The sequence below is a fragment of the Anser anser genome (genome assembly GCF_964211835.1).
Source record: "Anser anser genome assembly, chromosome: 1".
Taxonomy (NCBI): domain Eukaryota; kingdom Metazoa; phylum Chordata; class Aves; order Anseriformes; family Anatidae; genus Anser; species Anser anser.
This window is the reverse complement of record NC_139720.1, coordinates 179767533-179779270: the sequence shown is the minus strand read 5'-3', so window position 1 is coordinate 179779270 and position 11738 is coordinate 179767533. Positions and strand designations below refer to the sequence as shown.

The 11738-nt window shown below is 50.0% G+C and overlaps 1 protein-coding gene across 1 annotated transcript in view; it reads right to left on the bottom strand.

The window, feature by feature from the left end:
• CNMD (chondromodulin) overlaps positions 1 to 11738 on the bottom strand; it is a 19884-nt gene extending 8146 nt beyond the window's left edge. Inside the window, exons 1-6 of the mRNA XM_083815925.1 lie at positions 11449 to 11738; positions 10478 to 10615; positions 7714 to 7854; positions 5275 to 5388; positions 1702 to 1855; positions 272 to 498 (exon numbers count right to left, since the gene is read on the bottom strand). Of these exons, the coding sequence (XP_083672051.1) occupies positions 272 to 498; positions 1702 to 1855; positions 5275 to 5388; positions 7714 to 7854; positions 10478 to 10615; positions 11449 to 11520 (846 nt within the window). The 5' untranslated portion in view covers positions 11521 to 11738. The remainder of the gene's footprint in view (positions 1 to 271; positions 499 to 1701; positions 1856 to 5274; positions 5389 to 7713; positions 7855 to 10477; positions 10616 to 11448) is intronic.

Sequence of the window (11738 nt, the reverse complement as noted above, 5' to 3'; positions counted from 1 at the left end):
CTTCATCTCAAAGAGCAAGAAAATTCCCTGATAGGCATCTTCCACCCGCTGCTGCTGTCTCTGAACAGGTTCTCCTCTGTGAACTGCTTGCCAGGGGGCCTGCACTTAGAAGTAGGCTTGTTTTACTAGGTAAAGGTTGGACTAGATGATCTTGGAGATCTTTTCCAACCCAAATGATTCAGTGATTCAGCTCTACTAGTCCGTGCTTTCTGGAGGAGAACTGAACAGACAGAGACAGTGCAGATTTTAAAACTGTGGTGTGAGTACTTACATTGTATGGGTTGTCTGGATTAAGCGTTTGGTCGCCCTCTTGTCCGACATCGGTTTCTTGTCCAACTGGCCTGGTTTCATTAGACTGCTGATCGAGCTCTCGAGTCAGCTGGGTGGTGGGTGGCCTGGTGTTGACCTCTTCAGTAGCAGCTTCCAAGTCTTCTGTATTAAAGGTTGGTTCTGACTGGCGTTTGTTCCTCTTCATTTCTCTCCTTTCCCGTTGCTTATCTGAAAAAAATAATCAGGAAAATAATCATATTTTGAATGAATATGTCCGTGTATTTACCCACAGATTATTCTTTTTAAAGAAAAGCAGGGGCAGTCAGAGTGAAGGGCAAACAGCTTAGTGGAAAACTGGATAAGCAGCCCAATCTGGGAACTCCTTGCTTTCCTTGTACTTTCTAAGCAGCCAATATCAGTCCAGAGGGGGGTGAGATTGCCTCCCCTCCCCATTTCCTCCCCTTGAAGCTCAGCAGGAGTGAGGAGATGCTTTTTGACTCACTGTATGGTCACTGATGTTACCTCAGCAGCACTTGCCAACGCTACCAAGAGCAGTCGTATGTGAGTCTCATTTTTGTGAAGTACTTTTGTGACAGGCTTGTGCCCTGCTCCCAGGTTCAGCTGGTGGACCTGGTGGGAACAGCTTCTGGGCTGCCTTGACACTGCTCTTTTGCTGCCCAGTAGGGTGTGCAAGGTCATGAGAAAAAACAAAACATTGGCAAGTCGGATCCACTGGTGCTCTAAATTTTTTTTCTCTCATTGAGGGTTTTAATCACTGGTCTGAGAAGGTGTAAATCTTTTCAAGCCCTCTCCTCTCCTTCCAGGCCTGGAAGTTACCTGGAGGAGCTGCCATCTCTCTGGTAACTCCTGAACACCTTTGCTAGGCTTGGCTGCATGTGACAGCAGTACTTCAGCCCTGGGACTGTCTCCAGGACCTCACAAACTTCATCTACCAGTCACCAAGCTAAAGCATATCGTCCACTCCACTGAAATCCTCTTTAGAAGCAGGTTGGGAAAGGAGACATGGTATGGTCCTCAATCAGGACCTTGGTGGTCCCCAGTCCAGCTCTTGGCCAGGTATGGTGTTCCTGCTGCCTGGTGTCAGCTGCCTGAAAATTGTAGGGAGCTGGTTAGAGCTGTTGTCTTGTCCTTCTGTACTAGGAATCTGACCTCTGTGGGAGTGATTTGTCTTGGAAACCCCCAAATGGACTACATAAATTGAGTAAAGGCAGGTATTGAAGACCAAATGTCTAGGTAAGTGTGGTTGATCTCCACACAGTCTTGACACCAATGAAGGGTGTAGGAAGGTGGGTGGGAGCTGATGAAAGGATACTGCTGTCCTGCATGGGTAAATCCTGGGGCAAACCTCATTGGGAAAGGCATTTAAGTGAAGGGAAGGATAACATACTTTTCAAAAGCGAGAATTTTTACCTTTGGGATATGTAGGTCGAAGCCAGAAAATTGGAAGATCCCCACACAGCTCTAAAATCTTGGGGCTTAGGAAGCCGTTATGCTTGATAGGTTCATCTGCAGCCACCCAGATAAGGGAGTTTTCATCAAATCTAACAGGCATGATTTCATCTTCCTGCAGATAGAAGAGCACAAAGCCTTTGCTAGTTGAGTGAACAGTCATGGGCCTACCTGCTGTTAATTCCTGAGCATCAAACTGCTTAACCGTCAGCTGCAACTCGTACCACACATCCTTTTATTTCGTATGAGCTGATTGTACTGAGACAAATCAGGACCAACGGCTGCCACCACTGAAACGAGTGGCAGAGCTGCTGTCGGGTTTTGCTGGGGCTGAGATTTCACCTCTCCTAGGCTTTTTCCCTGTTTACTAGAGATCTCTCAGTCCAAAGTGCCAGATTTTCAAGTGGTAAAAACTGTGAAGCTCTACCATTTTCAATAGGCCAGCTGAAATGAAACCCTGATCTTCTGTCATGTCCTGGTCTCATTCGGCATGCTCCTGAGATAGAACTGTTTACAAGAGAAGAAAAAAACCCAACACCTTGTTCAGAAGTGTCGGAGTGGATTATAGTTGGAGAATGATTCCAGCTTCCAGTTTTAAGTCAGTGTGATCGGCCCGATTAAAGGTCTTGTTCAGTAAAAGCAAAATTCAATTGACCAAAAGCTTGAAGTGCAAGTTAAAGGAGCCTGCCTTTTTGAAGTGTACCCTGCAGGTTTTTGGTTTCTATCTTCAAAGTAACATAGGAAAATGCCAGTGATTGATTCTTTAAAGTTGTTAGTTCAAAGTATTATTTTACATAAAATGTGTAAGTATTCTACAGCAACAGTGAAATATTAAAAGAAAACCAACTAGTGAATCATGAAACCAGTATGATTTCAAAGTTAAAATTCCAAATTGCTTCCATAAAAGTCATCAAAACTTGTTACATAACTGACTAGATCAATTTATTCTGTCAAGTTGTTGTTCCTTTAATGTGTTTATTGATTTCTTTGTAGGTCTCGAGTCATTTAAGTTCACTATCCAATCTGTCTAGTGAGAACTGCTCTTTATTTATTTCCTCCCAGTTTCGTTTTTATTAGCATCAGAAATAACTGAATCTAGCTTTCTGAAATAAAAATATCCTTTGTTCCTGTTTGCCTGCTTACAAGCCAGGATGACTTTAGAGTTTGGGTATTGATGCAAATTTATTTTAATCGACCGTTTTTATAGGTAACGCTGGTTATACGTATTGTTAGAAAACAGTATTGAGTACTCACAAGTACACGTTTATCAGAGGGAGAACTTAGACTCTAAGTAGAAAAATAAATACTGCTTTGCTATTCCAGTCATACATCTAGCCAGGAAAGTCAAGCAGCAGAGAGAGGTTAATATTCCAGCAATGCCACCTCTTGGTTTGTCTGCTACCGCGAGTTGTATGCAGCGAGATGTGGTGCATCTTCGTAGGAAATGCCCAGAAAACAAGGCAGGAAGGAAGTCTGTTGTAGCCAGGTGGAAAGCTAGAAGTAACTTTGGCCTGCGTTAAGGTGATCGCTTCAGGACTGCAACCTTATTCTTTAATGAAAAACTGAAACGTGGGGTTTAATGCTAATTAAGTCAAGAGCCCTAGTCTTCCTGTAAGGTAAGGTAGAAAGGATCTGGGTCTCCGACCACCTGGAATCGGGGTGGGATCTCTTTGCCATCGTAGGGAAAATCACACCAAAATCAGGGAGGGTTTGATATGGTCTCCTGATGCTTTGCTGATTTGTGTTTAGAGGGAATTATTTCTTCATTTTTAAGTAGACGTTCAGCAGTCACAGCATGTAGGTGCATCAGGAAGGGCAAGAGGAAGATATCGAAGAAGGTGTTTCCATGTCTTCTCCCCAGTTGTATGAGGTGATGCCAGCGTGGGAGCTGGGGCTGTGCAGCAAGTTCACTTGCAGCAGGCTGCAAAAGTCCCTGAGACGTGGCGGTGAGGTTATCTCAGCCATGGCCTCGCAGTGATGACAGCAATTCCTAATCCTGTCCTGCGTTTCCCATCCAAGGAGAACGATAGCCCAGGTGAGCAGGGGTGCCCTGTACCAAGTATTTCAGCCTGGGAGCGTGCCGGGCTGATGTAGCTGGCAGATTTAATCCAAAGGGCCCCAAGTGCTCTTTATAAAGCTGGATTAGCTGGGACTGCCTTTGGTTTAAAAAAATACATATGAAAAAAAAATTAATGTGCCTGGATATCCATATAGGATATTTTAACTTCAGTCGCTGCTGTGAAGTCAGGATTTATCAATCTATATTAAAATTGCTGTCATGGCAAAGCCCGCTCTGCGCTGCTGGCAGCGCTCTTTATTTTAAAATAGCTTCTGCTCCTCGTATCGTGGGAGCACGCCAAGGCGTGCTCGGGACCGGCTGCGCCAGCTTGAAGCCATGTTTTCTACCCCGGGCCCATATTCTTGCCCCACAGAGCTAGGGACTGGTGTGTAGTGGGGGACCCAGGGCAGTGGGGCTCGTGCCTGCAAGGGACGGGGTGTGCGAGCCACCTGCAGCACGACCCAGAGCTCAATCCTCTCCCTTTGCCTGGGGGACGCGTCCCAAGGGAGGCCCTGACCTCCTCCATCCCCACGCAGCCGTGTCTTGTTGCCCTTTGTCAAGTGGAAGCTACTGAACCCTGCGCTGTAAGCTTGTGGACAAGCACTGATTAGCTTTCTGCCTTTGCCTGAACGGTGCCTCTCTTCCAGCGGGTTGTGTCAGCTCCTCTTTTACTGGGAGTGGAGCAAACACGGAGGAGTGGGCTGTGGGTCTCGCGTCTCCCGTGTGCTCCTGCCAGGCTCTGAGCCACGAACCACTTGGCTGTACTTGAATAACTGGAGTGGGAAACTCAGGTTTCGTGCACCTAAAGCAAGAGGCTTCATATGAATGAGGTGGGGAGAGGCTTGGGCTGGTGTCTGGGTGAGAGTTACAGCTTTTGTGATATCTGATGTGAATTCCATGAAACGTAGTTGACGTGATGTCCTAAAGCGAAGTCAGATGTAGGCTAAGAAGGTAAATTATTAATAATTTTTTACCGTTACTACTTCTGAAATGAATTTTTGCAATAATGTTTTCCCCATATTGATTATTTCCAAAGACTTGGCTGCTGGAGTTGCCGCTTGTGCTGATAATGGGTAAGTGTTGGTAATTAATCTGTTGGGATCTGTCCCTAACCCCCTTGTAGTGACTAAAGCCACTGCTTCCTCTGTGCTTTCCCATCACAGCCTTGTGCACGGCCTGATATCAGGCAGATCCTCGTAGCACTGATGTCTCCTTGCATCCTTTGCAAACAGGACTGGGGCTGGCCCCGCTCCCCTCCTGCCATGCCCCTGACCATGGGGTGATAAACGCCCCTCTGACACCGCTCTGGCTGTCCTTACCTTTCAAGGACCCGTAAAGGTCAGCCACAGACCCCTCAACCGTCCAAAGATGACTTGCTCAGTGGTGTTCATACCATCTTTATTTGCGTTTAATATCCCTCTAAGTCCCTCTCTACACAAAGCTTTGCCTTTGAAAACAAAAGGGTTAGCCCTTACCAGGTCAGAGGAGAGGCTCGCCTTGGTCATAGCATCCACCTCAGGGACGTGAGCTTTCGGCTGGGCTTTGATGTAACACTTCTCTCCTTCAGCGAAGCGGATGCCGGTTATGCCCTACAAAAACAGGACGCACGTGGTTGGGCACAGCCCTCCGCCTCCCAGCCGCCCCGAATAGAGCACTCGAGCTGGGCTAAAATTGCCACCGACTTATTTTTATTTTTTTTTTTAGCCGGAAAGTTGAATCTTAATTAAAAAACAGATGAGATGCTCTTCCCATAATTTTAGCGTTGTAGTTTTGGTGAAACAGGGTCTGGGAGTTTTCGCTCTGTTTCTGACAAACGGAGGAGTTTTATGTAAGTGCCTCCGTGCCAGCTCCGGGCGACTTGGAGCAGCTCTGCCGAGGAATTAGTTACAGCGATTTGAACCGTGCCTTAGCACCCAACGTGGGCAGCCTTGAAGTCGTGCTAGCTGGCTGCGTGGTACCCCCAGCACCTTGACACGGATCCGTGGAAATACGTGGGCAGCTGGGTCCGATGTGTGCGCTTGGAACGGCTGTGACAGCGAGGGGGAGCTTGTGGGGGGGGCTTGGGAGCAGGAATCTGTTTGTGGGGCTTCCTTCGGCTGGGCTACAGGTGTGAAACGCAGTTCCCTAACCATGGGTGTTGAGTTTTGAGCAAGAGAAGGGCACCCCAGCACCTCCAGGGGCTGCAGGTCTCCTGCAAGTCCTGGGTCGCATCTGCCAGTACCACGAGCACTGCATTTGTGCAGGTGAACCCTGTCTGTCCTTGCGGTGTTTCTGCTGTAGGTTTTGGGGTACCTGTAAAAGAGCTCTCTCTCCTGCACGTGGACAGCCATCAAAATAAAATGACCAATGCCGGAGCAGCAAGAGAGGGGATGGCTGTGCAGGGCTAGATGCACAAAGGAAGGAGAATTCACGGTGCACTGAGCACGCTGGGAGCATTTCGGTGTTGCCAAATCCAAGTCTTTGCTGACCATGCAGCCAATGGAGCTGTGCCAGTCCATCCCAAGCTGCTAATGGAAGCACTTGGCCTTTGGCAGTGCCTGCCTTTACTTTATTTCTCCTTCGTGTGCATTCTTGGCCCCAACCCCAACTGGCAGCATCCCTTTGCTCTTGCTGAGCCCGTCCCCGCAGTTACAGGCAGGCACCACCCCTGGCAGGTGGCTCTGGTGGAGCTGGGGCTGATTTGGGTTGTGCTAGGTGTTATCTTAACCGGCAGCACGTGTGGAGGTGATGTGAATTTGGCATCGATCCAGTGGCACGGTGCTTTCGTGCAGATGTGAACAGCAAAGGCAAATTGTAAGAGCTCGTCACAAGTGCCCTTACTCAGCTGCTAATTAATGTTGCTATGGTGATGTTTGCGAGGGCTTCATCGAGGCTGAACCACAGCTGTTGGGTACGTCCGGGTCCTGGGTCTACTGGCATGGATTTGCTTGTGCTTTCGGAGGAACCAAGGAGCCAAATTTTTCCTTTCTAGGCTCAGCAGGTGGGGACTGGCTGCTCCAGAAGCCCTGAGCAAGTCCTGCTGGTGCCCTTTGTTTGAGGTGCTGCTTTGGCTTAGGACTTTGAAGTGGAGAGTTTTGCACCTGAGGTCGTTAATCGCAGGACCTGAGCCCTGAGAATGGGTTTCTGCAGCACTGTGTGGGCAGACCTTCCATGCAGTGAGGGGATGGAATGGGCCTTTAAAGCTCATCTAGTTGCTTGGGCAGGGGCACCTTCTCCTACATCTGCCTGACCTTTGGTTCCTTGGGTGTGGTAGAGCTCAAAGAGCTGTTTAGCTTTGGGATTTGGCATCCGCTAGCCCAGGCTGGGTGCTGAGCTGCTGGGGTTACCCAAAAGCGTTTGCTGCTGGACCACCTGTCTAAGCACAGTGCGTTTGGCACATGGATGCATCAGCTGTGCTATAAATGCCTCTGTTCTGGGGCTGAACCCAGGCCAAGCAGTGGAGAAGAGCTCCCATCCTTGAGCATCTTGTGGTGGTCTGTCCTTGGTGTCTGCTTGCCTTATGGGGTTGACCCTTAAATGGTGATGTTTTGGGTGGGTGGCGGTGTTTTTCCAGTTCAATTCCCTGTGTCACAGCCTGCCAGAGGGTTTTTCTAGCACAATCCCAAGGGCACGTGTTGCAACCCTATTTCAATGGTTTGGAAATGCAAAGTGTTGCACGGAGCCAAACCTGTTGCAGCCTAATCCATACTGGGATGGACCCTGGCAGGAGCTATCATCTCCAAAAGGCATTTGGACTTTGTTTTGGAAGAAACTCTTTGGCTTCCTGTGAAAGCAAGCCAGGAGGGCATGGATATTTGTGTGGGCAGCTGGGGGACAGGGACCTCAGATCAACCAGAGCGGAGAAGCTGGGACAGGGCAGTGTAGAGACCAGTGCTGGAGCATGTTATGTGGAAGACCAGAGTGGAGGTACTTACAATCTGAAAATCATGGACTTCAACAGCCTCCTCACTCCCGCTTCCTGTTTTGAATGTCTCCAAGTTGTTTCCAGCATCTATTTCCATTGATCCATCTTGTACTTTTCCGTTAATGCTCATGGTATAGTGAACATTGTACACCTGGGATTGATAGCAGAGCAGTAACACTTCAATAATTGTGCATTGCCTTCTTCCTAAACCAGCTGATGGTCAATCTGGCCATCATATCCCTATTCAGGGGATCACAGCACGGCTGAGGCTGTCAGGGAGCTCTGGAGGCCCCCAGCCCCAAGCCCTCCTCCAGCAGGGCCCCCAGCGCAGGGTGCCCAGGACCCCGTCCAGGCGCCTTGTGCCGCTCTCCCAGGAGGAGACCCCGCAGCCTCTCTGGGCAGCCTGGGCCAGTGCTCAGCCGCCCGCCCAGCACACAAGTGCTGCCTGGTGCTCAGAGGGAGCCTCCTGCCTGCCCCTTGGTGCCCACTGCCCCTGGCCTGGCACTGGGCACCCCTGAAAAGAGCCTGGCTCAGCCTTCAGCTCTGAACTTTTAGCTCTGTAGGTATTTGATAATGTGGTCCTCATTGCTGGAGGATTAATACACTGCACTTCACCATCAGGGCAGTCCCCCGCTGGAGTAGGTCGCCCAGAGAAGTTATGCAGTCCCCATCCCTTGAGGCTTTCAAGGCTTGAACAGATAAAGCCCTGAGCACCGTGCTGGGCTACAGCCCCCCAGGGGGCCTTGGACCTCTTCCTACTGCCTGGTTTCCTTCAAAACCAATGTGGGGTGAGTCCGCATCCAGGCTGACTCCAACTTAAAAACCTTCTAGTTTATAGTTGAGGAATTGTTTCGTACATTGGCATGATTCCCAATGCGAGTGAATGTCCTACTCTGCAGGAGACCAACCCGTATTTATTCCTTAGGATGTCCTGCTGGGGTGCAGCAAGGCAGGTTTCCCTTGAATACAAACACGCTTCCCAGCTTGTAATGGACGTGAGCTTTGTTTAAATTGGGTATAGAGGTATATAGATTTGTCAGCATATTTGCTGTTACCCTGTTATTGAATGAGGAAAGCAACAGCCTGGTTTATATTTTCTGTATGACCACAATCGGTGGGGAGGGGATTTTGTCCCTCTTGTGCAGCCTTGCTAAAAGTGCTACGCAAGCGGTTTACTTTTGTTCTTAAAAAAAAAAAAAAAGCCTCACAGCATTTTAATGAAAAATTTACACTGACAGCTAGAGACAAATTTCTTCTTCTCTCACCTTCTCTCAGGAAAATCTGAGGTGCTAAAGATTTATGGTTCCTCAGTCAGACACATTCAGTCCCATATTCTCTGCTGTCCTGGACTCCTACTGAACGTGGTACCATAAACCCAGACCTTTGTACATGGTGTTCCCTCCTGGGGGCTGAGCCAGAGCTGAGGGCTTTTGTTACCACTGTCAGTTATGGGAGAATGTGAAGATTTAAACTAAATTTATCTTGTTTACCTAATTAAAATTACCTCTTTTTTTAGCATTGCTTCTTAAATGCTTGTAAGTCCAATGTAGTTTTTTGAGCTTGAAGGCAGCTTGGAGAAAGGCCTCCAGGCTTTCCCAGTGTCTTTACCTAGAGATTGACTCTGAACCTTAATGACAACCATGTATGTGACAGACTTTGCAAAACAGAAATCAGATGGTTGGAGCAATAAATAAAGGCAAACTTTGTCCCCAGATCCATATATGCATTGCACCCCCTTCCTGGCTCTGTACCTGCTTACATCCCTCTCTCCTTTCAAAAACCCAGAGCAGCAGATAGCACTTGCAGCTGTTCCAGAAGGTCAGCAATACGTTTTTTTTTTTTTGTCTAAAACCTCGCACTTTCTCCGTGATTATCAGAATTATTCCTACGTGTATGCATGTATTTCACAGGGGACTTCTGCTCTGTCTGCTGGGGCTTGCACAAGGCTCTCCTTGATGGTAACTGGTGCGGGGCTGGCAGCAGCACAGAACTGCTTCCAAAGCAAATCCTGCACCTATGGAGCAAGTTAAATTCAAATGTGCACAAGCATCTTTAACGTGTTCTAAACCAAAATCTTAGGTAAATAGAAAGTAAAATTAATATATAAACACAGTCCAATGCTTGTAATGTCTCTGAAGGTTGATCCTTACGCTGATCAGCAGCTTCTCAGTTTTGTCCTTGCATACAGGCTCTTTCATGTACCCCAGAAAATGTAAATAAGAGAATGTATCATGACTTTAAAAATTGTTCCACAGCTGTTAACCACACATGCCTGTGTGTATGCACAGCCATACCAGCCACCAATGAGAGGACTGATCATGCCAATTAATGGGTTAAATATAGCATTACACGTCTGAGGGTCCAGGTAGGATCCTGCCCAAGAATGCAGCTGATGTGAAGAAGGAATGCATGCCTTTCAATGCTTTTTTTGTCCTGAGAGCTGGGGTTTGCCCGGGATGTGAATCCCTGGGGAGGAGTTGGGTTTGAGTTTGCTGGGAATTTGTGAGCAGAAATCAATGTAGTGCCTGTGCTCTTGGAGATACGCTTCACGTTCAGTAACAAATGTGCTTCAGGAGGCTCCATCCAAACAGCCAATAAAGGTAATGACTATGGTGTGTGTGTGTGTGTGTTTTTTAAGGCATGGAAAAAAATAAAGATCTGCTTACAGACCTCTTTACCGACCTCGCAAGGAAAGTTTCTACCCCATGCCTCTACTTATATGCAAACAGTGCACAGGAAGGGGGCTTGCTGTACCGGTGTGTTTCCGTGCTCACCTGCCGCTCGGTGGCTTTCCAGAAGTAGAAGGCGCCGATGGCCCCGGCCAGGAGCAGGAGGGCCCCAGCGATGAGCACCGCAGCCCCTGCCTTCAGCAGCCGCCCTGGCCCTGGAGGGGGCACTGCGGCCGTGTACGCCTGTGGGGAGTGAGGTGCTGGGAGTGGGGCAGGGACCCCAGCCCAGGGAGGGTCCCCCAGCTTTGGGTGTTGGTTTGGACCCTTGTCCCATCCTGACCTGACCCGTCTGTTCTGCTGCATCCCAGTCCTGACCCACCCGACCCATCTGGTTCTGATCCAGTGCATCCCATCCTGACCTGTCCTGTCCTGATCTGACCCATTTGCTCCTGATGCGGTAAATCCCGTCCACACCCATCGCTTTCAATCCCAGTCCCATCCCGTACCACCCCACACCATTGCGTCCCACCCTGATCTGACTGGACCCATCCTGACCCGCTTGTTCTGCTGCATTCTGGTCATGACCCACCCGACCCATTTGGTCCTGATCCCGTGTATCTCATTCTGACCCATCCCGTGTCAGCCCACCCCATTGTGTCCCATGCCAATCCAATCCCTCCCAACCCACCCCTTCTGCCGTATCCTGGTCCTGACCCACCTGAACCGTTTGGTCCTGATCCAGTGCATCCCATCCTGACCCATCCTGTCCTGATCTGACCCGTTTGCTCCTGATGTGATGAGTCCCGACCCAACGCGTCGCATTCAACCCCGATCCCACCCCACCCCATCCCGTCGCATCCCGTCCCAATACAACCGGACCCATCCTGACCCTTCCGTCCCATCCCGACCCTCCCGTTCTGCCACATCCCGGTCCTGACCCACCCAGCTCCTCCGATCCTGACCCAGTGCCTCCCATCCCGACCCGTCCTGTCCCGACCCGACCCGTTCACTCCCGATCCGACGCATCCCATCCCACCCCGTCGCGACCCACCCGTCCCGTGCCGCCCCGCACTCACGGGCGGCAGGCACTGCTCCACGTCCTCGGGCCCCGCTCGGGCGATGGGCACCTTCTCCGACCCCTCTGCCATGGCTGAAGCTGCCCTGGGCTCCCCTGCTCCTGGCCCCGGCGGGGCAGCACCGCCCCGGCCCGGCCCCACGCACCGCCCCTGGAGCCCCCTGGGGCCGGGCCCCCCCCTTTCCCAGCCCCAATCACCCCCCCTCGAGGGGCTGGGCCGGAGCTGGAGGGGATTTGGGGCCCTTGGGCCAGTTTTGGAGAGCGGGGAGTGAAGGGGGGCTCTGGGGGCAC